General features: G+C 35.4%; 1 protein-coding gene across 1 annotated transcript; it reads right to left on the bottom strand.

The window, feature by feature from the left end:
• Positions 1-282: 282 nt before the first annotated feature.
• On the bottom strand, positions 283-24,731 carry RGS18 (regulator of G protein signaling 18). Its single transcript, XM_002760449.7, has 5 exons — positions 24,437-24,731; positions 23,873-23,974; positions 22,782-22,843; positions 3,850-4,016; positions 283-1,045 (listed from the first exon to the last, which is right to left on the bottom strand). Exons 1-5 carry the CDS (start codon positions 24,553-24,555, stop codon positions 788-790), a joined length of 708 nt encoding a protein of 235 aa, XP_002760495.2. The 5' UTR covers positions 24,556-24,731; the 3' UTR covers positions 283-787.
• Positions 24,732-25,458: the final 727 nt, after the last annotated feature.

Genomic DNA, 25,458 nt, shown 5'->3' with positions numbered 1-25,458 from the left:
TCAGGCATTAATTTTATGAAGAAGTCCCGGTATGTTTTTGAAGCCTCTTATTGAATACTTCATAATTTAACTGAGAGATTAGGCGATTTTGAAGAGTATTGTATCCGGAAAGGCTACATGATACATATTTGTGGTACCAGAACAATGCTATTAAAATCAGCCCATGATTTTTCTCATGACGTCACAAAGTTTGTATCAAGTCTTAACTCTGTACATGAAACAATTAAATTCTATGAAAACAGATCACCACAGAAAAAGGAAATGTAAATTAACCAAGGAAAATGTAAAAGTCACCTCTTTAATTAATTTTTAAAGTGCAAGACACTTTGTTTTTATATTCACAAGGGTTTAAAGAACTGATACAGCATTAAGATCAATGATGCAGTACCTCAGTTAATGCTTTCTGTCCCAGTATCATCTAAGTATGATTTGTACGATATATATTAAGCTTCTTTTGTAAAGAATGCTAACTAGATTTTTGTTTGAACTGTTGACGACTTTGCAAAAGCTTAACTTTTAATTAACTCTGCATCTCTACTGCCTTTTAATTAAGAAATAACTTTTTTTCTGATTATGAATGAAATGACATCAAGTAGAGGATTTTACCAACTATGTTGGCAGATCTAGTATGTATTTTGTTAGCAAAAAGTTTTGTTTTTACATTTTTAAAATCATTTCACGTGATATATCTCAGTTTAAAAGGTGTGACCAGTTCTTAACATAAGCATGCTATGTCTTAGAAGCAGATGTCTAACTTTATCATAAAAATGAGCAAAATCAATTTTCTTTATAACCAAATGGCAACATCTGATTTTACATCTTGGAATTCATTGCAGGTAAATGAGCGTGATCGTCTCCTAAGATTTGTTGGTCTCTTAGGTCTTCCTTCAATCAAGTCTAAATAGATGTCAGATTTCAAAAAACGTGTATAACTGTCTTGTTCCATGAGCTGGTACACTCTGCTTTGTGCGGCATCAAAACAGTGGAGGGTAGGTTGAGTGATGCTCTTTGTGATGACTTCTTTGGTGTGAAAATCAAGGTTAACCTGGATAAACAGGAAATAAAAGTATAATGATAGTTAATATGCTTACGTAAAGAACTTTGAGAAACAGCACAGGACTAATGCAATGTTGGGAGTGGGCATAGCGGGTTTGGAAGCTGATATAATTTGGATGTGCCTACCCTGCCCAAATCTTATGTTGAATTATACCCTCAGCATTGGAGGTGAAACCTGGTGGGAAGTTATTGGATGTAGGGGTGGATTTCTCATGAGTGGGTTAGCACCATCCCCTTAGTGCTGTCCTTGTGGTAGTGAGTGGCTTCTGGCAAGATCTGACTGTTTAAAGTGTGTGGCACCTCACTCTCTGTCTTTTGTTCCTGCTCCTGACATGTGAGGTAACTGCTCCCTCTCTGTGTTTGCCATGATTGGAAGCTTCCTGAGATCTTCTCAAAGCAGATGCTGAGCTAATTAAAGTTCTTTTCTTACAAATCGCCTAGTCTCAGGTATTTCTATTTTTACTAGCATATATCAAAAACTTTGTTCTCTCTGTGGCTGAATATTCCATTCTATGGGTATGCCTTGTTTTGCTTATCCATTCATTTGGGACAATTGGGACAATTGAGTTGTTTCCACATTGTGGTTATTGTGAACATTGCTGTTGTGAACACTGGTGTTTATGGCAGGGCAAGAATGGCCCAATATGGATGCTCGGGTGTTTTCCCTGTTCTGAACTAGCATTTCATCTGGCTCGTCGCTCCTGGTGTTCCTGGTCCTTCCTAGTCTCCACTAGTTTAGAATAATGGAATATTGCAATGCTAAGGATCATAGAAATGACGAAAGCTTAACTTACTTTCAAATAAGGCAACTAAACCGCACAGAGGTTAAATTATTTCAGTCATGAGAAAGAATGAGAGCGGGCATATTTGAGATTTTAATATGAGGCTTCTATTGATTCTGGTGCTCATTTCATTATGTTATGAGGCTTTCTTCCAAGCAAACATATCCTGCAGTGTGAGTGTCTTTAAAGATATACAATTCTTTAATGCCTTGGATGATAGCGCTGCGTATATACCTGGGTCTAATGGTGGTAGGTTTTTAGGTAGGACTTTCTTTCCCCTTGCCCATAACACAGTACCACTAGCTGCCTTTAAAAAAAAATTTATGTAAAACATAGGTTTTAGGAGAAGTGCTATTTATAAAACATATAATAGAAACATAGAGGTTCTATTTAGATAATATCTGAGGGTAGTCAGGTCATATTAGCCAGTCTTATAACCGTTTTAGCAATTGTATCACACAATTACTTCACACTGAGTTTGGAGGAAAAGGAATCTCAATTGTTTTCCACTTGAAAACTTGCCTAGTCAGGTTTACCTCATCTCTCTATTATAACATTTTTCTTTAAACTTGTCTTTAAAGTAGCCCTGAAGCAAACAAAACTGTATAAATAGATGAACCAAAATTAAAATGTGGTATGATGCAAACTTCTTGGTTTCCCTTTATTTCATCAATTATAGAAAACTTTAGTTTCTATGAGAGGTTGCTTGTGCTAAAGTGATTAATAGGAATAAGTGAATGAATCTAAATGTTGCAATTAATTCTATTCACTTTTAGTCTAGATTGAAAATAACTCTGAGGAGCGACTTTAATCATCCTTTTCCTTCTACGATAATATCTCACGATGTATTCCATTTGTATGGATAAATCTATATTAATAATTATCTTTGCTCAAGCAGCATCATGAACATTCTGGTAGAATATAGGGGGGTACAAATTTGATAAAAGCAGATTTTCTCAAAAGTTTAGCTCTGAATAGGCATTTCTTTAAAAAAAGACATAAAATGGCATTTTAGACAAAATGCTCAACACCACTACCCATCAGGAATGTGCAAGTAGAAACCATAATGAGATATCAACTCACTACAGTTAGAAAGGCTATTACTGAAAAGACAAAAAGTAACAAATGTTGGTGAGGATGTGGAGAAAGGGGAACTCATGCATTGTCAGTGGGCATGTAAATTAGTCTAGCCATGGTAGAAAATAGTATGAGGGTTCCTCAAAAATTAAAAATGAAACTATATGATCCAGCCATTCTACTTATAGGTATATATCTAGAGGAATTGAAATCAGCAAGTTAAAGAGATATCTACATTCTCATGTTTATTTATTCTAGCACTATTCACAATATCCAAGAGATGAAATCAACCTAAATAATCCATCAAAGGATACATATATAAAGAAAATGTGGTATATATGGAATATTATTGATATGAAAAAAAGAAACTCTGTCATCTATGACAACATGAATGAACTTGGAGGACATTATATTAAGTGAAATAAGCCAGGCACACAGAGGTAAATACTACATGATGTGACTTGGATGTGGAATCTTATAAAGTTGCTCACATACAAGTAGAGACCAGAATAGTGGTTACCAAGGGCTAGGTAAGGTAGGAAGGATGGGAGGATGGGAAAGGATTGATCAACAGGTACACAGATAGATAGGAAGAATAAGTTCTAGTGTTATATTATGTAGTAGGGTGAGTATAGCAAATAATAATGCATGGTATATTTCAAGGTAGCTAGAAAAGAAGATATTGAATATTGTCACCACAAGGAAATGATAAATCTTTAATTTGATGAATATGCTAACTCTGATTTTATCATTATTCAATGCATACATGTATTAAAACACCACACTGTATCTCATTAACATGTATAATTATTAAATGTCAACTATAAACAAAATTAATAAAAATAAGTTGGGAAAATGTAATTCACGTATTTAAAAATAAAATTATTAAAAGTTTTGGAAGCAGTTATGCATTTTACAGTTATCTTTACTGTACCTCTTGCGGGGCATCAGTCTGTATAAATTTCTCATATATTGCTTTTGCCTTAAGGTGAATTTGTTGAGGTTCCTTGCTTTTCTTGAAATCTTCACAAGCTATCCAAAATTCAATATTTTCTTCACTAAATTCAGTTTTAAGAAATCTGGTAAAAGCCTCCAGTCCATCTACCAAGAAAATAAATGATACAACTATAAAATAATATCAATGTTGGAAACATTTACTGATTGACAATAAAGCATAATTGCAAATATTAACAGAAAAGCTACATATTCCCTCTAATGTAGCACCGCGGCACACATCTTCCTTCCACAATATGCATGAGAGACCTCATGTGGTTTTCACAACCATAAAAGGCAAGCATTATTCCCATTGAAATAAGACCAGTGTCTCACTCAGGCTTAAGTTGGACTTTAGACCTAAGGGTAAGAGGGACCCTCTACAATGGACCTCACTTTGTGTCTTTTTTTTTTTTTTGAACAACCCCCCAACCTCAGATTTATTTACCTTAACATTTCCCCTGATCTAAAGAGAAAGATGTCAAAAGAATACCTAGGACATATACACAAGCACCCACCCCAATGAACTCAGATAACCTAAAAGAGAAGAGGGCAAAGTTCTGTTCAACGGAGAAATTTGTCTTGACTTCTGGAATATGTTCCCACCTCCCATTCCACGTCCTCTTCCTCTTGAGGTCACGTGGGCCTTGAGAATAGCAGCTTTTCCCCGGCCAGCCCCTGAGCCTTGGTTTTTATTTTTCATGCTCTCTACTATGGGTGCATTCTTCAGCATGTCAGGCAAAATCAGAAAGGGAATTTTGCTGCCACAGATGACTTTGTGTCTCTTTTATCCATTCCACTCCTAGAGTGTGAAGGGCGATTCCACAGTGGCAGGATCCTACCTACTTCTACACCAGGACTCTGGTAGTCAGGATCTTGGGATTCCCTGACTAAAAGCTCTGTGCTTCCAGCATTTGCACAGTCTTTTTTCCATGTCCATCTACCAAAAACAAAAACACACAGGCTCACTGGTATTCACACCTTAGGCCTGAGTATGAACAAGGCTTTCGTTTGCAGCCTGGAGTGTGTACTCAAATGTGCAAAGAGCTGCTGACAGAAACCAAATACTGGGTGGAAAGGAAAAGATGGTAAGCTAGGTTTATAGAGTAGAACTGTTAAGGGTCTGAACATTTTAAATTCAAACATCATCTTCCAAGTGGCTTACAAAATGTATTTGTAATATATATATTTTAAACAGTTACACATACAGCATGGGGCCTCTTTTTCACTTTTTGTCTTTCCCCATAAATGTTAGGGGCAGGTATCAGGTCTTACGTAACACTGCTTGGGCTCAAATTCCTGTTCATTTAGTTGCTATTTGGCCCTAAGCATTGTTACCTTTTCTTTCTGTATCTTAGTTTTTTCAACATTTAAAGTTAAGATAATCATGATCCCTACCTGATAGGGTTGTTGAGAGAATTAAGTGTGTTAAAGTGCACAAAGTGTTTTGAACAGAAAACGGGACATATTAAGAACTCGATAAGGGTTTTAGTAATGGTGGTGGTGATGATGATGGTAATCTTGATCATTTTGATTTAAGCCTCACCAAGATGACATTTACGTAACAAAAAAAGTGGCAGACTTTGGATTCAACCCCAAGGCAATGTGACTTCAAAACTAGGGCTCTTTCAACTATTTTTTAACACTGTACTTATTTTTAAGACTTTCAAAAGTTAAACTGTCTGATTTAGAGAAATTTATAGATTTACATGAACTCGTAGGAAGTTACAAGAGAGATCCCGTGTACGCTTTATCCAGTTTTCACCAATGTAACAACTTTCAACTGCAGTGACCTATCACAGCCAGATAGTGACATTAATTAACGTAATCAAGATACAGAAAATGATGAGTATAATTCGTGTTGCCGTTTTATACTCACACTAACATCTCCCCACATGTAACTCCTTTCAACCCCAGGGAACCACTAATCTGGTGTCCATTGCTGTAATTCTGTCAATTCACGAATGTTACATAAATTAAATCATACAGTATATGTTGTTTGAGATGTTTCTGTTTTCCACACAGCACGATTCTCTGGAGATTTATTCAGGATGATGCATGTATCAATGGTTTGTTTCTTTTTGTTGCTGTATTATATTCCACAATACAAATATACTACCATTTGTCTAACCTTTCTGCCATTGAAGGAAACATGGAGTTATTTTTGCTTTTTTAGTTATTACAAATAAATATGCTATAAACATTTATGTATAGTTTTTAAAAATGCACATGAGTCTTTACTTCTTTGGAATAAATTCCAAGAAGTGAAATTGCTTGGGTGTATGGTAGTTGCACTATAGAAATGTTGAGGGAAGGGAAATATGTTCCTAATGGATTTTTCAGATACACTTTCTCAGATTAAATCACATTTGAGTTGGATTTAAATGAGTTTTAGCAATCTTTCTTTAGATTCACTCTCACTCTCTAGTTATAGCCTATTTCTCTTTCTGTTCCCCTTACGTAAGTTATTGCATGAGGAAATATCATGAGTCCCATCTGGACTTCCCACTTGGCAGCATCTGATAATACTGACCCCTCCTTTTCAAATACTCTTCCACATAGGACTGTAGGATGCCATGTCTCCTAGTTTCTACTGTCTGACGGTTTCTTTGTGTGTTGTCTGTTTAGGTTTGACTCCCACTGTTCCCCTTAAATGTGATGTTTGCTAAAATTATTTCCTTTATGAATGTAAAGGCAATAATTTCCCTCTTTTCTTTCCTTCCTTCTTTTCCTTCTTTTTCCTTTATCCTCCCCATTCTCCCATATTCTCTCTTGAGATTTTTCCTGAACTCCTTTTTTTCTCACATCCGACTGTACTTTACGCATCTGGTTAACACCTGCAGACAAAATGAGGCATTACAAACAATTCTGAAAAACAAAGGTTTTTTTGTTTTACATGTTGATATTATTAAAATATTTTAATCTTGTTACAAGAAATCATTTTTTAAAATCTTAACTTCCAATATTCCTCTGGCTACTGACATATCTTTTCTCCCTACAAATGTAAAATCTTTGGTTACGTTTTCTACACTTAGTCTCTTAATCCCCTCTATCTCATTGACTTCCCAACACACAAAAATGTGGTTTCTATTCAACACTTGACTTAAATTATTTTTGCCAAATTGACTTAATGTTATAGTTAGTGAACATTTTTTTCAGTCCATATGTTATTTCATCTCTCAACAACAGTAGGCACGGTAGAGAATTGCCTGCAGTTCTCTTCGACGGCAGCTAAGCTGCAGAGTTTCCTATTACACCTCTGACTACTGCATCCCCTAATCTTTCTCAGTTTATCCTTCTTTATCTTTCCCTTAAATTCATTTCCTGAAAAATTACTTCAACACTCAAATTCAGTCAATATGCAGATGATTCTTAGCGCTTATTTCAAGCCTCCTTCTTGAGTTCCAAGTTCATGTCAACCAACATGTGGGAAGCATCGTTGAATTGACGATGAATTGGTCATATTAATGGTGCATTCATCATCTTTACCCAAAACCCTCCCGGCATACGTTTCCCATTTAGTGACACTGTCCACTCAAGGATGCAAACTGGAACCTGGCATTTATTCTCAGAGGCGCTTCATTTTCCTCTTACCTCACACACAGCTGATAATCAAATCTTATAAAACATCCCCTTTCATATATCCGACATCTGTCTTTTTATTTTTGTGCAGTCTGTAATTACTTTTATTTAGGCTAGAATTATCTCTCACACAAATTAGTATAAAAACCTCCTAACTGGTGACCTTGACTTTAGGATTTCCTTGTCTCTTCCTCCAGCCTCCCAGTGTATTAGCCACATTCTAGTGAATAATATCCTTCTACAGTACACATTTTATTATGATTCTTCATTGTTTAAAATTTCCCAATAGCATTCATGTCTTCCTACTATATTTATTTACATTGATTTAAGCTCCACTCACAGAGAAACATGTATAGTTCCATTCATGTGCCATGCTCCTGCATCTCTTAGGTTTAGAAGACATTTCCCTTTCTAGTCTAATTCCATAAAGCAATTTTATTAATCTAATCCATACAGTCTATATTCATTGAGGTTTAAATTATATTTCATCAAGTCTGGAAAGACCTCACCCATCTCTCAAGAATAAGCTGGGTGTCCTTCATATACGGCCCTCTAGTGTGCTGGGCAAACTTAAAATATCCAGGCCACACTGTAAGACACATAAGATGAAGACCCTTGTCTAACATGCCACCAGATTTCCAGTACTCAACGTGAAAAATAACCCAATAATTATTTAATAATACTAAAATAAATTATCAGCAAATAATTGAACTAATGATGAAAATACAGGATTATTTTTAAAAAAACATGAAACAGTTCTAGGAAATGTTTTATGTCTTAGAAATATCAGACCTATTATATTTACAAGAGACATGGGCAATCAGAGCTACTAACATTACAAAGCAAGAAATAAAACAAAAATCCACAAAATTTTGTCCTATTTTGAATATGGAAAAAAACATGTAATTAAAAATATACCAATTTATTTAAAAAGTCAACTCTTAGCTGGATGACATTAAACATTATTAATATTCTAGTTTCATGCTTGGCAAGCAGAATTTTTATTACAATTTGGCTGCTTCAGTCATATGAAAAGGTAGAGAAACGGCTATCAGTGACAGTTTTATTTCTGAATCTGTATTATATGTTTGGAATTCAACTTCATGAGTTTTGCCAATGTGAGCCTTCTACTAAGAATTGGGTCCTTCCTGGCCTTCTAACAAGATGACAGCATCAATTTTGAGAACGTGTGAGGCTGGAGTTTATGGTAAACTCCAGTCTGTATGTCTTTGGACAAGCTGACAAACATTTCTGGAGGTACACTGCTCTCTCTTGAGTGTCACTGAGAGTTACTCAAACATAACGTATTTCTTACTTCAGTCAACTATTTTATGAAATATGTTTGTTTGCATCCTGAACTCATTAATTCATTGAAACAATAACTGAATAACTCATTAATTCATTGAAAAAGTATTGGTAACATGCTATGTTCCAGACATTCTGGTTTAGGTTGTACATACCAGCAATTTAAGAAGTGGATATAGTCCTTGATTTGATATTTAATCTATAGAGTCCTACCTTAAATAGAAGAACACATTACTATTGGATTATGAAGAAGAGGAGAGTCATTGCAAAGTCAGAGGAACCAGAGTTGTCCTCCTATCACAGTTGTCCTCCTGTGATAGGAGGATATTGTATTATATTATATTTATATAAAATATAAATATTTTATAGACAATCTTTTGTCTATAAAAGAAGGAAAAGGATAAAAATGTTACGCAGTGCAGAGGTTAAGCATAAGAAATCTGAATAAAAAATCTGCACATCTTGAAAAAGTGACTTCAGGCCGGGCGCGGTGGCTCAAGCCTGTAATCCCAGCACTTTGGGAGGCCAAGGCGGGTGGATCATGAGGTCAAGAGATCGAGACCATCCTGGTCAACATGGTGAAATCCCGTCTCTACTAAAAATACAAAAAATTAGCTGGGCATGGTGGCACGTGCCTGTAATTCCAGCTATTCAGGAGGCTGAGGCAAGAGAATTGCTTGAACCCAGGAAGCGGAGGTTGCGGTGAGCTGAGATCGCGCCATTGCACTCCAGCCTGGGTAACAAGAGCAAAACTCCGTCTCAAAAAAAAAATAATAATAATAATAATAAAAAAATAATAATAAAATAAAATAAAACAAAAAAGAAAAAGTGACTTCAAAATAAAGAGTATTTCTATTTTGCAATTTTTAGGTGACCAGTTACTACTAGTGCATAACAATCCTAAACATATATGAACTTAATTTAGAGCTTTAAAATACATGAAGCAAACTAACAGAACTAATAGAAATAGGAAAAAAACACAATTTAGGTGTATGTTTTAATTATGCTTACTCATTAATTCATAGAAAAAGCAGACAGAATATCAATGACATATATAAACTTAAGCATTGTTAACTAAATTGACTTAATTGACAATTACGAATGCTCTACCCAACACATCTTTCCAAATGCACAAAGACAGACTATGTGTTAGACTCATAATATAAGTCTAAATAAATTTCAAAAAGCTTGATACCTTACAAACATGTCCTTTGTCCACAAGGGGTTTGAATTAATAATTGACATTAGTACATACATACAAACAAAACAAAAACAAATATTTGAAAAAAAGCACACAATAACCAATATGTTTGTGATAAATAGGTGTTAAACACAATAACCTAACTGTTAAAGAAATCACGAAAAAACAAACCAACCCATTCAAAAGTGGGTGAAGGATATGAACAGACACTTCTTAAAAGAAGACATATATGAGGCCAACAAGCATATGAAATAATGCTCATCATCACTGGTCATTAGAGAAATGCAAATCAAAACCACACTGAGATACCATCTCACACCAGTTAGAATGGTGATCATTAAAAAATCTGGAGACAACAGATACTGGAGAGGATGTGGAGAAAAAGGAACACTCTTCCACTGTTGGTGGAAGTGTAAATTAGTTCAAGCACTGTGGAAGACAGTGTGGCAATTCCTCAAGGACCTAGAAATAGAAATTCCATTTGACCCAGCAATCCCATTACTGGGTATATACCCAAAGGATTATAAGTTGTTCTATTATAAAGACATATGCACACGTATGTTCATTGTGGCACTGTGTACAATAGCAAAGACCTGGAACCATCCCAAATGCCCATCAATGATAGACTGGACAAAGAAAATGTGGCACATATACACCATGGAACACTATGCAGCCATAAAAAACGATGAGTTCACATGCATTATAGGGGTTGGATGAATCTGGAAACCATCATTCTCAGCAAACTGATACAAGAACAGAAATCCAAACACCACATGTTCTCACTCATAGGTGGGTATCGAACAATGAGAACACGTGGACTCAGGGAGAGGAGCATCACACACTGGGGTCAGTTGAGGGGGGCTCTTTTCCTAGAAAAGAGGAAAAATACATGTAATAGAAAAACTACAGAGAAGATTAACAGAGCCAAACCTGGTTCTGTTAAAATATTAATAAAATAGAATCCCTACCAAGAAGACTCTTTTTGCATTAGGAAGCAAACCATAAGTAATACTGTAGATCTTACAGATACTACAAACAAGTGAATATTATGAATGGCTTAATGTCAGTAAATATAATTTATATGACATAGGCAAATTGTTTAAGAAAACAATAAACCTACCCAAACTGACACTTGAAGAAGTAGAAGATCTGGTAGTCCTAATTCAATTAAAAGATTTTATAACAAAGTATTTCTTTCCCCCAAAAAATACCTGGGCCCAAATTTAGTAAATTCCATCCAATATTTAAGAAAAAAAAGTATTTTAACCTTACACAATTGCTTCAAGAAAAGTAAGAGAGGATAAACACTTTCCATCTCATTTTATGAGATAAGGGTAACTGTAACACCAAAACTTGACACTTTCCTGCATAAAAAGCAAGTAAAGACGAAGAAAGAAGGAAAGAAAATACACAGTATCTCTCATGATTATAGATGCAAAGATTCTGCACAAAGTCTGTTTTTAAAAATTCAGCTATTTATAAAGAAGGTGCAAATATTCTGGCATTATGACCGAAAAAAAGTTGAAATAAGTGTTGTAACTTTCTTTGTTCAACTCATTTTAACTTAGATTGCCACATTTTTTTAAATGTTTATTGCTCTCTAGAACTATTCCTAATCGTAAATGACTATTACTAATATAAAAAGTTCCATAGAAAATGAGTGAAGTATAACGGATTTCTATTGGTAAAATTATGGCAATAACTAAGGTTTTGCATTGATAACATGGCTAGAGGTTTTCAAGGTTGTTACTTATATGCATCACCTCATTTAATGTTCATAACATACATGGAATGTATCTTACATTCCTTTTCATAGATGAGAAAACTGAGTTTCAGATTAGTTCAACTGCCCCAGATTTCACTTTTATATATATGTCTGTATATTTTCTCAGGAAGGCGTTGTTTCTTTGGTAGGGAGAAAAATAACACTCTAAAGGTGTTCATGCCCTAATCTTCAAGACCTGTGTGAAAAAAGGAACTGAATATAGTTCAGTACCTTGAGATGGGGGAGATTATCAGGGTAGATCCAGTCTAATCACATGAGTCCTTAAAAGTAGAAGAGGCAAAAGAGTAGGTGAGAGACGTGCGACCTAAGAAGGAACTGACTGCCGCTGTCTTGAGTATGAAGAAGACGGTCATGCGTCAGGAAATGCAGTGTATTCTGGAAGGTGGGCGTCTTAGTCTGTTTTGTGCTACTGTAAAGGAATACCTAAGGCTGGGTAGTTCACACAGAAAAAGGTTTATTTTACTCACAGTTCTGTAGGTGATATAAGAGGCCTGCGGGCATATGCTTGGCTTCTGGTGAGGGTTTTGTGCTGGGTTAAAACATTGTGCAGATCAAAGAAGTGGGCAAGGGCAAAGAGGAATCACACCCGAGGGGCATCCTGACTTCATAACTACCTACTCTCCAGGGAACGAATCCGTTGCCCTGAGAAATAATCCAGTCTTTCAAGAGTGAAAACTCACTATTGCTGAAACTGCACAAAGCCGTTCCTGGGGGAGCTTCTCCGGTGACAGAAACAAGTCCCCTAGGTGCCCCCTCCCAGTAGCACCGCACTGAGAACCGAATTTTGACAAGAGATTTGGGGTGGGGGAACAAAGCATACCCAGACCATAGCAGCGGGAATGAGCCTCACTTTGCAGGCAGCAAAGGAGGGAAGTAGTTGGTGTCTAACTGCAGACAGATGAACTCTGCAATCCAAATGAGCAGCAAAGGGGTTCTTGTTTAAACCCTCCAAAACAAGAACAGCCTGCTGACATCTGGATTGTATTTTGATCAAACCCATGCTGGGTTTTCTTACTTACACAACAGTAAGATAATAAAATTGTGCCCTTTTCATCACTGTAGTTATGGTAAGTTGATACGGCAGCAACAGGAAACTAATACCATCCTCAAGTTATGCTTTTTGTATCACTGTTTATATTTCCTTCATATCCACCTTGTCCTCTTTGTCATGAACCATCTGTTTTTAATGTTGTGAGCAATCTTTTGAACATATTAGAGTTCCAGGAACTTACAGTTTGGGAAATCAGTTGTCAGACAAAGACGTGACAAACTCCAGAAATCCCTAAGCTTTGTGGTGCGGAATGATTCCAGCCACTGCCACGAGAAAAGGAAAATCGAGTCTCTTCCTCACCACTGCGTCTTCCATTGGGAGGTCTGCTGTCAGACAAAGGGAGATGCTGCCATTTCTTTTCCTCAGTAAATTGACCAGAACTAACATGTTAGTAGTTACATGTTAGTTAAGAAACGAGAGAGACAGGGAAGGTAGGGCTCAACAAGAATTTGAGGAGGCACTGGAAAGCTGACAAGCAACTTACAGAACTTGTCTGCAGTCGTGAGATGCTAGTAAGATAACTTCTAGTCAAACGCAACTGTCCGATGAAGGGCTTACTGCTGAGCGATTCCCGAGTGAGTCAGCAAAGCCTGACCACTGAAAAGCAGGAGTGATCAAGGTGCTCTTCTTTCTCTAGCTCAGTTAGTGTATTATTTTCAAGATTTATTTCTCACACTGAGCAGTATGCTTTTCTCAGAATGTAAAAGGGACGTATAAATGAACAATAGTTCTCTGAAGCAATTTGTTATGTTGTACATATCCTGCAAATACCTAGAAATACACAGGTTCCAGAGTATAGTTAATGGGCTAGCTACCAAAATAATCGCCAAAGTGAACAACAGGGTGTCGAATGCGCTGGTTTTACTGTGGCTCATTAATAAGCACATAAGCAACTATAGGGTTTGTTGTTCCTTAGAACGTTCCCATTTGATTTTCCTTCCCGTAATTCCTTTCACAATCTGCATTTGAAAACTGGACTTACAGAAGCAGTTTGTATCAGTGAATTGGCCAAGACTATATTCCTTTAATTTGTGAAAACTGAATTGCAGTATTGTGGCAAAACTTCAAGTAAAACTGCAGCCTTAGACTGATGACTCTAGGAAATAAGCTGAATGAGTATCGTCTGGCTGCGGATTGGTAATTAGAGCAGCTTGAGAATTCCTTTCTTTTCCATTATGTAACTGCGGGAGTGGTATCATTAGTTAGTATCTGGTTTTATTGTCTTTTTGTTTGTTTGTTTGTTTTTAATTTTTCCCCCTCTGTCTTCTATAATGATCTGGAAGAAATAAGGAGACTAAGACAAAACATGCTGACATGCTGTGTTAGTTCATTTTGCGTTGCTCTCAAGGAGCACCTGAGGCGGAGTAATTTATAAAGAAATGAGATCGATTTGGCTCACTGTTCTGCAGGCTGTCCAAGCATGGCACCAGCATCAGCTCAGCCTCTGATGAGGCCTCAGGAAGCTTTTACTCATGGAGAAAGGCAAAGGGGAAGCCAGTGTATCACAAGACAGGGAGTGAGAAAAAAGGCAGAAGGTTTCAGGCTGTTGTAAAGCAGCTCACAAGTTAATTAACAGAATGAGAACTTGCTTATTACTGTGAAGACAGTGCAGAGTCATCCATGGGGGATTGGCTCCATGACCCAAATGACTCCCATTAGGCTCAGCTGCAGCCTCAGTGGTCACATTTCCACATGACATTTGGGTGGGACACACAACCAAGCCATATCACATGCCTTTCAAACTCTATGTTGTAAGTGAAGTACAGTTTGAAATGTGGGGAAATGTCTAGTTCTGGAAAAGAAATCCACCGCATAAAGCAGTGATCTGAACTCAACCTTAGGCAGTTAGCTAAGTCAGCCTCTGCCCAGAACTACTTACAAAAATATATTCTTGAGAACTCTTCCCTTGATAAATATTTAAGATAATGGAAATCAGCTACTTACCACCTATACTTACTTCATCTTTCAAATTGCTAAAGCATTTGTCCTTTCTCTAAGTTAATATCCATTTTTTCACGAGACTTAATTCAAAAAAGTTATCTCAATTTATCTCTGATAACTACCTTTGGAACTGATAGATTCTATTCTTTAAATAGAATTTTAAAATGTCTTATTTCTTATGGCAGGTCTGTATCTTAGTATGTTTTGCTTGATAGTTGTTATTAAGTAGATTTCCGAAGAAAATTTCTTGGCTGGATACTAAGAAACAGTTTGAAGCGGGACAACAAAATAATTGGGAGAACATTTTCAGGTAATCCTAATTAAAAAGAAAACAAAAAGTAGTCATACGGAAACGTGCCCTCTGCTGATGTTACAAAGCATACCATTGGGTGCTGTTGGTCTGTTTGTTTATGATGTAGGTCCTGCCTGTCCAAATTTCACAATAAGAGGAGTTTTATCTTGTCCTTCCTTGTTCCTCAGTTCCTATTTAAATGGAAATTAAAGCAAAGTTGACAAAATAAAAAGCCCCTTACATTACAAGGAAAAATGAACCTGTTTCAAGGTCATATCTGGTTTCCAAAGAGGAAAGAAAGTATGTTTTATTTGGCTTATTAAAAAAACTTGCACTGACCCAGTGAAGGGATAAACATTGTATTTTTAATATACTGCACTCTAGCCATTGGTCATGCATGAGCATGGACTGATCGATTTTTAAATATCAAATTATTCCTAAAGTGAGTTATTAAATAATCGTCACAATTTCTGAAGAATATGACCATTACTTCTCTAATTAACAGATCAGAATTATAATGAATTTTTTGTACTGACAGCTAAAATGCCCAAAAGCCAGATAGCTGAAATTGTTATTTATTAAAAGAAGTTTTTAACCTACCTTTTAATTACTGATAAAAAAAAAAAAGAAAAACAACTTAGTCTGAACCTGAGAACTGTGTTATATATTTAAACAGTATTTACAGTAGTTATGAGTTCTGAGTGTTCATTAAGGTCTTAGCACATTGCTATATGCCTTTTATTGGCACAATTCCATTTAATTTCCACATCAGCCCTCTGGAGTAAGTCTTGTTATACTCATGTTTATAGGTGAAGAAGTTAACATTCAGAGAGTTAACTTGCATGGAATCTTGGAGCTGGTAAAAGATAGTGCAAGTGCTTGAACCCAGGTTCATCTTATTTCAGATTACAGGACCTTTACAACTAAACTGCCATAATGAAAACGAAGTCCTTATGTAGACGAATATGGAGATTAATGGGCATGTAGGCACCAAGGACCGAGGAAGGACAATTACTAGAGTGACTTACTCTGGCCAAAGCAGCAGAGGAAAATCAGCCTGCCTAAGATTCAAATAGAAGTCTTCCAGAAAACAATGTCAACAGTATTTCAAATAGAGTTTTTCACTAATTCGCAAGCATGAGTGTCGACTCTGGGCCATGTTCTTTGCTCTGGAATGTAACACAAAAGCCCTTTGTTACCATGGTGAGTCTTGTGCTTGATACAGACATTCAAAATGAAGTCAGCATCAAAAAAGTGCTGTGTCTACTCAGTGATCCTGATGCATTAACTAAAGTGAATGGATTTTGTTGGCTTAATGTGAATATAATGGCAAAGAAAAAATACTGATTCAAGAAATGAATGATGAATGAGAAGGAAGTTTATCAATTCAAATTTTAAGTAAATAACTTTTTAAAAGCAATGTGCAGTGCTGTGCAGGATTACCCCAGCACGTTACTTACTTCCTGTTTCTCTTGCTCACTTTGGGCAGCTGCATTAAGTCAGTTCACAGTGGAACCATTTCTCACACAGAGGCGGTAACTTACTAACAGTCCTTAGAAGGCAGCAGTGGTGAATGCAGCTGCCGAAAGTGCTTGATAGAACCTGGGTTTAGAATTCACACTGGAAGAAGCTGGCTCAATGTGTCATACAAATATGAAATGCTTGTAATTGCATGTTTCTAAATTGAAACTCTGGCATCTGTTGGAGTATTTTTCTGATGCCAAGAAACCAAATGAAACAAAGTCAAGAGAAGCTGTAGCTGGAAACCCAAGTACCGTATAATATCCTAAGTACTGAGTTGCATTGTTTCTTTTGGTTTGTAGCTCTGATTTGCCATAGAATATGATTTCATTTGCAATAATGAATGATTTATGTGATCCATTATAATTTGGACTGGGTTTTATTTATTTTTAAGCTTTAGATAAACTAATTAGTTGAGTGTTTGTTGGCCAGGCATGGTGCCTCATGCCTGTAATCCCAGCACTTTGGGAGGCCGAGGTGGGCAGATCATGAGGTCAGGTGTTCAAGACCAGCCTGGCCAACATGGTGAAAATTCATCTCTACTAAAGATACAAAAAATTAGGTGGGTGTGGTGGTGTGCGCCTGTAATCCCAGCTACTCGGGAGGCTGAGGCTGGAGAATCACTTGAACCCGGGAGGCGGAGGTTGCAGTGAGCCGAGATTGCACCATTGCACTCCAGCCTGGGCAACACGGCGAGACTCTACCTCAAAAACAAAAAAAAAGAAGAAAGAAAGTTCAGTGCTTGTTATGGGTCAGCTTGAGTCAGAAATTTAAATTTTTAGAGCATTGGAATTCTTTATCTTACAGAAAATTGGTAACCAAAAATTAGGAACTGTAGCTTGAAAAGCCACAAGGTGAAAAATATAAGAAGAAGTACTCATTTCCTTCCCCAAAACTGAAGTATGTATTTCCTTGTAGTCCTTACTCAAACTTAGTTATGAGTATTTTCCATAATACAGTCAGTTTGTGTTTTTAAATCCAGGATGTGCAATGACTTACATAGTCTACTACCATCTTACATGTTATGAATTGTTTTAAGAAATTACTTAGGATCACAATTCCAAGTGTAAGAAGTCTAAGTAAATAGTTATTCATAAAAAGGTTAAAACTGTTGTAGTTATTAGCAATGGCTAGATAAAAATGTAGATAGGAAAAATGAACAGTTATGTAGTAGTAGGAAGATTTTCTAACTGATGGAAATTCCCCTCATGAGAAATAACATTGTCATTAAGATAATCAGTTATCAACTATGTGAGCTGCTTAGAAAATCCTAACTATAAGTCAGCCTTCCATATTCTAGGTGTGCACTTACAAAACCCTGCAAAACTTTCAATAAGGTTTACCACGGACAAAAAGTGTTCAAACTCTACCCTGTTCTCTTTTTGCATATCTTGTTTATCCACCTCTATTTCACATCTATTACAGGCATCATTATCTTCCTATTATAATGAAAATAAAATCTAGGGATCTTTGGCTCATCCTTATTTTTTGTTTCCTATTCCTTCATCTTCTCATTCTATAACATACATACACACTGATTAAGTCACTAAGTTTATCCATTTTTTCCCCCAAAGTGGTCCTTACTTTGAACTTGGCTTTTATACAACAACTGTGTAGGCAGTCCCTATTACATGCATAGAATTTTACCTTTCTAACCTTCAGAGTTACCTTTTTACACACAAAGTCTTCCAAAGTTTGTTCTCAACTTAATTATACAATGCATTTGTTACTCTTTGCCTCAAAGTAATTTATGCTTTTCCAGATCACGTCACAATTTCTTATTATTCTGTTTTCTTGCCTTTATCTCAGGAAATTAGCTTTTCTTTTGCCTGTTGAATTCTTGCATACATCTGTTTAATCTCTTTTAGTGATCTTCTAAAGCACACATGATATACTGCAAGTTCTGCATAATATTTGTTAAAACCATTTAGCAAGTTATTTTCAAAGTTATGTATTATATGGGAGTATCATTTTGCTTTCAAAGATGCCTTACACAGAACCATATACATATATGTATATAAATAAAAACACATATGTGTGTATAATATACATCTATATTTTACTGGCATCAATTGATTTTATAAGTTCAAATTGATAAAATTAACTTATAAAGCCAATCAATGAGAAGACTGATAAAAATTAAATTGGAAATTTATGATTATAAATGACAGATACAGTTTGATATTTCATTTTTATTACTTTTAAAATGTAAATAGCCTTTATAAATTACTTATTTATATATATGTAGTATATATATGTAGTATATATTTTCATTATTTATTTTGAAACTTCAGGCAAATTTGACAATAATAGAAATCGTAGAAAAAAATTAGACTAATAGCTCCATCAAACCAAATAAGAAACAGAATTTGAATTATTGGTGGACTTCATTGTGTGAAAATTTGCTATATAACATGCTTGAGGTCGTTCTCTAAAGCACTTCTTTTTGCAATATATTTAGATTTACAGAACTATTTTGCAGAAGATAGTATGGACTTAGAAGAAGGTCCCCATTTAATTTCCCTGTTCTCAACATCTTACATTGGTATGGGACATTTGTTGCAATTACTGAACCAACATTGACACATAATTATTAGCTAAAGTTCATACTTTATTCATTTTTTAATTTTAAAAGAGTTAAAGTATGTGACTAAAATTTGAATAAAATAGGATTATCAGAACACCTCCCTGAAACATTTGATTTCTGTGGAATAGAGCGAAAATCAGTGACCTTTCTGTTTTGGTCTCATGGATATATGGTCTGTCACCCTATGCCACCATCCCTTTTCAAATTATATTTTTCAATGAAGAATTATTTTGTTCTTAATTCCCTAAGTGAATTGCTTTGTTTACCACCCCATTTCTGTACTGATTCTCTGCTCCGATAGTCTCTTTCTCTTATTGTTCAGCTAGTGAATTTTGATTACTCCATTAAATCTAGGGTGGAAACCATCTATACTGCAGTTTCATTCCTAAAGTTGCTAATCAGTTTATGGTGGTTTTAGTATTAACCGTTTTTGTCAAGCTGAATACCAAGATTCCCAGTGTATCTGGTTGGATTTATCACTTCATTTTCCATTTGGCTAAATTGAATACAATTTTGTTTCCTTTTAATAAACATAGCATACAGATTTTGAGAAAAGTTCACATTTTATGAAAGAAAATTTTTACAAAAGGAAATATTATAAAATTTGATAAAGCAAGGTCTTTCCTGAGGGGTGTGTGTGTGTGTGTGTGTGTGTGTAGGATCTTTCCCTTTAAATATATATATTCACACACACACACACACACACACACGTTTTTCTTCTGGGGTCAAATAAATAGAAATAAACTGAATTTAAGCATTGCAACCAAAAGGCTTGTTTTATGTAATTATTTTAAGCTTTATAATTTAATATTATTATTATTATTATTAAAAATAATTGGATGGGGGATTGAGTAAAATAATACTGGTAATATAAATTTTGTGAATTCAGTATAATATATTTAGCAATGTAATCATGAAGGGTGATAATATTCAATGGATCAGTGCTGAGTATTTTAAATGTGTCTCTTTCTGATTTAAATTGCTGGTAGTTTAATGCTCTTTAACATTACCAGTAGAGAAAAGAGAGAGAGAGTAGCAGATTTGATTTTGTCCTTTTGCTTTTTACTACTTGTAAAGAAGAAAGATTACAGAATGCTAGGTGAGGCTTTTCTGTAGGACTAATTACCCTGTTAAATCTTTCTGTGCTTTGAATGAGGAATGAAAGTATGATGAAATTATTATATACCAATTTATTAAGAGACATAAATCCTGTCTCTATGTTATTGTCGATTGAAATTTTAACCCTCTAATTGATCGTCATCTAGTTGCGAGTAGACTTAAAACAGAAAAAGGATTATTAAACTCATTAGTAATTATTATTTTTTATAATAGCAGCAATCATTGACGTTTGTGTAGTGTCTAAGATTTACTGGTTTCTTATTCATCATCTCATTTAATCGGGACGGAAATCTATTTCTGTTGGAACTAAAAACGTTATCTTCATTTACAGTTGAGGAGGCTGAAAGTCAGAGTGATTAGGAAGCTTAACTAAGATTATACAACCATTTATGTCTCAGGAGAAAACTGAAACTCAAATTCCACTGGAACTCTGGACTAACTTCTAGAAACAAATTCAGTTATATTCTTTTTCAGGAGATGTCTGGGATTGGGGATCCACAGATGAAAAGACATATGGTTCTTTCTAGTAAATACTTATATTGTAAGAACTGAATCCCTCTGACTGGTGAGGAGGCTAAAGGGCAGTGTGATACCAAAATGTTGGCTATAACAGGAGGTTTTAAAATAATCACATTTGGGGAACATGATTTATAGAAGCAAGTTTTACACAAGTCATGGTATTTAATCTATTAAGAACATATCTGACACTGAACCAAGACAGTGTGAGCAAGAAAGTGAGTAGGAGACAAGTTTGACATAGATTTGGCAAGAATTTTAACAATAGTTAAGGAATTGTTGTATACTGGGGCCAGGCACGATGTTTATGCCTGTAATCCCAGCACTTTGGGAGGCTGAGACAGTTGGATCATTTGGCGTCAGCAGTTCAAGACCAGCATGCTAAAAACACAAAAATTAGCCAGGTGTGGTGGCACGACCTGTAATCCCAGCTACTCTGGAGGCTGAGGCAGGTGAATAGCTTGACCCAAGAGGCAGAGGTTGCCGTGAGGCAAGATCACGCCATTGCCCTCCAGTCTCGGATACAGAGCAAGATTCGGTCTCAAAAAAAAAAAAAAAAAGAGGAATTGTTCTACACTGGAAATAAAGAAAAGTGTGGAATACAAGGAATAAAAGTTTCACTTTGTCAGCAGAAACTTTCTTATTGCCACTCTCCATTCTCATTGATGACATCCTTGCCTAAGTTTAAGCCTTGATTTCTCTACCTACAAATACTACAAGTCAGAGGTAGACATCTGCTTTCATTGGGAGAGGGTAGGTTTTCAGGGAGCATCTACAGAGGTAGAATTCTTATATCAGTAAATTCAGGAGAACATTAAAAGGTCACCACGGCATTATAAAGAGTTGGACAATTAGGGAGGGGAATAAAACAAAAAGAAAAAACATGTCAGAAAAGAAAAGTTGTTGTTACATTAAATGGAGCACAGTATTTGAGGCTAACTACGAGTATTCCACTCCCAACTGTCCTGGCAACAGAATCCTTTCTTCCAGTGGACACCTTAAAATGAGAACGCCTCGGGCAGTGCTGTATGGAGCAGTCAGAGTAGACTGGCTAGTCTCATCTTGGAAGGGTCTGGAAGAGCTGGGAAATTACTGTATTTCAGACAAAGACTGAGGGAAGAAATTGGACAAGTTTAAGGTGCAAAAAAAGCTGTGGGCTTGAAGTGGATGTTTGCTAATGATAAAGCATTGCCTTCTTAGCAGACTCTTGACAAGTTCAGGGTGGAGAATAATAAATCCCGTGATTGCCTAGCCCCATCCTCTGCTCAGTTCAGTTTTTATATCTGCAAGAAAGCGTAGAATGAGTAAAGATAACAGAGTTCACTCACTTGCTACCTTATGTAAATTGACCCGGAAGATGGGCAACCCAGGGAGCCTGCCTCCTAGGCCATGCATGCTATATTAGCATAGTGTCTCAGAACTAAAGGAGGCCTGGAAGCTGTCCTCACCCTCCATCTCATAGACACAGCTCCCCTTAAATCCATGCCCGATTCTCAACCTTTCTACAAAATTCTGCCTTAAAGATAGACAATTGATATGAAGTACAGAATGAATTTATAAAATATTTTTTGAAACTGTGTTTATGTGGGTTTCCTGGATGTCCATCAGAAAATTACTCTATATTTTTAATCACTGAACAATGAAATAACATGAATAATTTGTTAATCATGAATTTATTTATGATTAACAAAGGTTTTATTTAAAAATCAGAAAAATTTAGAAATTGAAACTCACTACAGTATAAATAACTAATATTTTATCCATAGTAGGCAATACTAAACAAAATGAGAATTTCTAAAAATTCCATGATTTGACTTTTCTATTATTTAGTTACTTCTGTTGATCAGAAAATCAAATTATTGAAAATTACCAATCAGCAAAATTTCTGTCACCTCTCGTTTTGTATAATTACATGCATAGTTGGTGTGGTTTCCCATTAAGCAATAAAGTATTTGGTGAAAGTACCACTAACCTCTACGCGAAAGCAGTTTTTCAAATGATTCACCCCATTTCACTGCTTCTTCAGGGGAGACTCTGTACAAGAAACAAAATGTTTTATCATGGACTATGCAGAAAGTCTGTTTCTGAATCTGTTCTAACATATGCTATTGTACTGCTCTTTTCAATCATATTTCACAGTTCCTCCTTTGATTATAATATAATGAATGTTGTATTTACATTAGAAACTGAAAATGTTCAGTTTTCTTTTGGAATTTGTTGAATAATGTGTTAAAATAACATTAATTTTTTTCTCATGGATATGTGAGTTGTTTTATTTTTTAATTAAAAATTAATCCTTTGTTAGGTTAAAAGACACAGAGAACAAATATAAAAAAATCAGGTCAACTATCTCTTTAAATTCAGCAAGTAGGAAAAACTAAATCGACAGTATCTTTCAGTTAAAAAAAAAAAAGATTATACTGCAATTTCCTTGAAGCTCTAACCACACTAGGCTGCAAATTTTTTTTTAACAGATACAGGAAGTTTGACTAATAAAGTGTCAAAGGGATAAGAAATATATTTTAACACAAGAAATATTTTAGAGATATTGATAATGTGGAGAATTGAATATATTTTCTTGGATCTTTTTTAGATTATACTCAAATTTAGAAGAATTTGTACGAAACTAGTGTATAAGGCTTTTGCATTTTTTTGAATTAAATAAATGCTAAATATTAAAATACATTATTTGTACTTTACTTGCTATAATGGGGGTGTTTTTTTCAAACTACTGAGGAAAGAGATGAATAGCTCTTTACTATGACAATATTGTATTGTGAAAATGTTTAATGAGTATTTTATCAGGTTAAAAGGAGTAAAATATATCATTTAAAACTGACAGGTATATAATTTTAAAAGAGCAGCTTTAAGTTGTTCATAGTATTATCGAATTGAAGTGGTTTAATGTTATGAAATAGTTCTAGTTTCTTCAAGTGAAATTTCTAAGTTTCTTCATATTTCTGTGCAATTTTCAATAACATAGAAATCCCTAATTGAACTTTTCTTAACTCTTTAATGATAGAATCAGCAAAATCTTCCTTAAAATACTGAAAATGTATTCACCTTGTTTCTTTGGCCAAGTGCCCCCATCTACTGGAGTGGGTGTCTTCATGAAACTCAAGTTTCTGCACAAGAAGACTTAGTCTATTTCTTTTTTCCTTAGCTCTGTAATAAAAAGGCCTCGGCGTCAGGACAATTTAGATGACCGTTAAAACCTCTCCTGCTGACTACCAGGAAAGTTTGGAATTCGTAAACACCCATGCCCACCTATTCCCACCCCACACACTCATGATCCCATTTAAGTACAATATTTATTTATGGAGGAATTATGGTAACATACGGAAATGTCTCTCTTTTTGCTCACCAACAATCAAGAATTTGAGGTTATATTTCAATAAAGATTGTACTAGTTCCTTCGTGAAGCTAAAATTGTTACTTTTTTTAAATGAAAACACTTTAGATTTAACAGTGGTTTACTCCTAAGAATACAAAGGTGTTTTCCCCCAATTATGACAGTACAATCAATATATTTTCAACCCGATAGTTTAAAAACAAGTGGTAATGAATATTCAACCTCGATTATACGTTTAAAAATACAAGGCTAACATAAAGTTGTGTGATTTTTACCTGATTTTGGCTTCTTTGCTTGTTTCTTCTTTTCCTGAACCATGTATTAACTTGAAAAAAGTTTTTTCTTTTGATTCACACATATTTAATTGAGAACAGAGAAGCAATGTTGTTTCCATCTTCTTTCTAAAATGAAGAAATGTCTAATTTATTACATCCTTCTCTATTTCACTTGTTAATGCTATTCCATATGTATACATAATAGAATAAAAAGTTATCACAACTCTTTCAGTAATGTTTACAAAAAACGAGTCAAGAGCTGTGTTTCTTTCTGCCTCTGCAGAAATGCAGAACTGAGGAAATGAAGTACAGTTTGGTCCTGAGTTGTTTAGGGAAATGATACCACAAATTTGCAAAATGGCTCTTGTCTCCAAGATAAAGACTAGTATTACCACAGTGCAACTTCTCGTTCAAGTTTGTGCAACCAGAATGATGCTTGAATAGACCCAAATAACACTGTCATTTCCCACAGGAACTTTTCAGAAAGTTTTCAAATGTGTGGACTGCGTGTTAAAATGTGTTATGGGGAAGTATTACATCAAACATTAGGAGATATTTTCCCCACTACTTAAAAAAGTATTTTTCTTATGGTTATTATTACATAAGTAAATCACATTTAACTGACATGAGAATATGCAATGTTAATTATGTTGGCTTAACATATTGTAACAAAATAAGACAATAGATCAGAATTTTATGGTTAAAAAAGATAGGAGAAAGCATTTGGTTCAATAGTTTTAAGCTGGGCACAGTAACTCATGCCTGTAATCCTAGCATTTTGAGAGGCCGAGGTGGTCAGATTGTCTGAACTCAGGAGTTTAAGACCAGCCTGGGGAACATGGTGAGACCCCATCTCTACTAAAAATACAAAAAACGACCCAGGCATGGTGGTGTAAACACCTATAATCCCCTCAGGAGGGAGAGCCGTGAGAGTCAGGTGAACCTGGGAGGTGTAGGTTGCAGTGAGCTGAGATCATGCCCCTTACTTTATTCCAGCCTGGGCAGCAGAGCACGGCTCTGTC

The sequence above is a fragment of the Callithrix jacchus genome, chromosome 18 (assembly GCF_049354715.1).
Source record: "Callithrix jacchus isolate 240 chromosome 18, calJac240_pri, whole genome shotgun sequence".
Taxonomy (NCBI): domain Eukaryota; kingdom Metazoa; phylum Chordata; class Mammalia; order Primates; family Cebidae; genus Callithrix; species Callithrix jacchus.
This window is presented reverse-complemented; position numbering and strand designations above follow the sequence as displayed.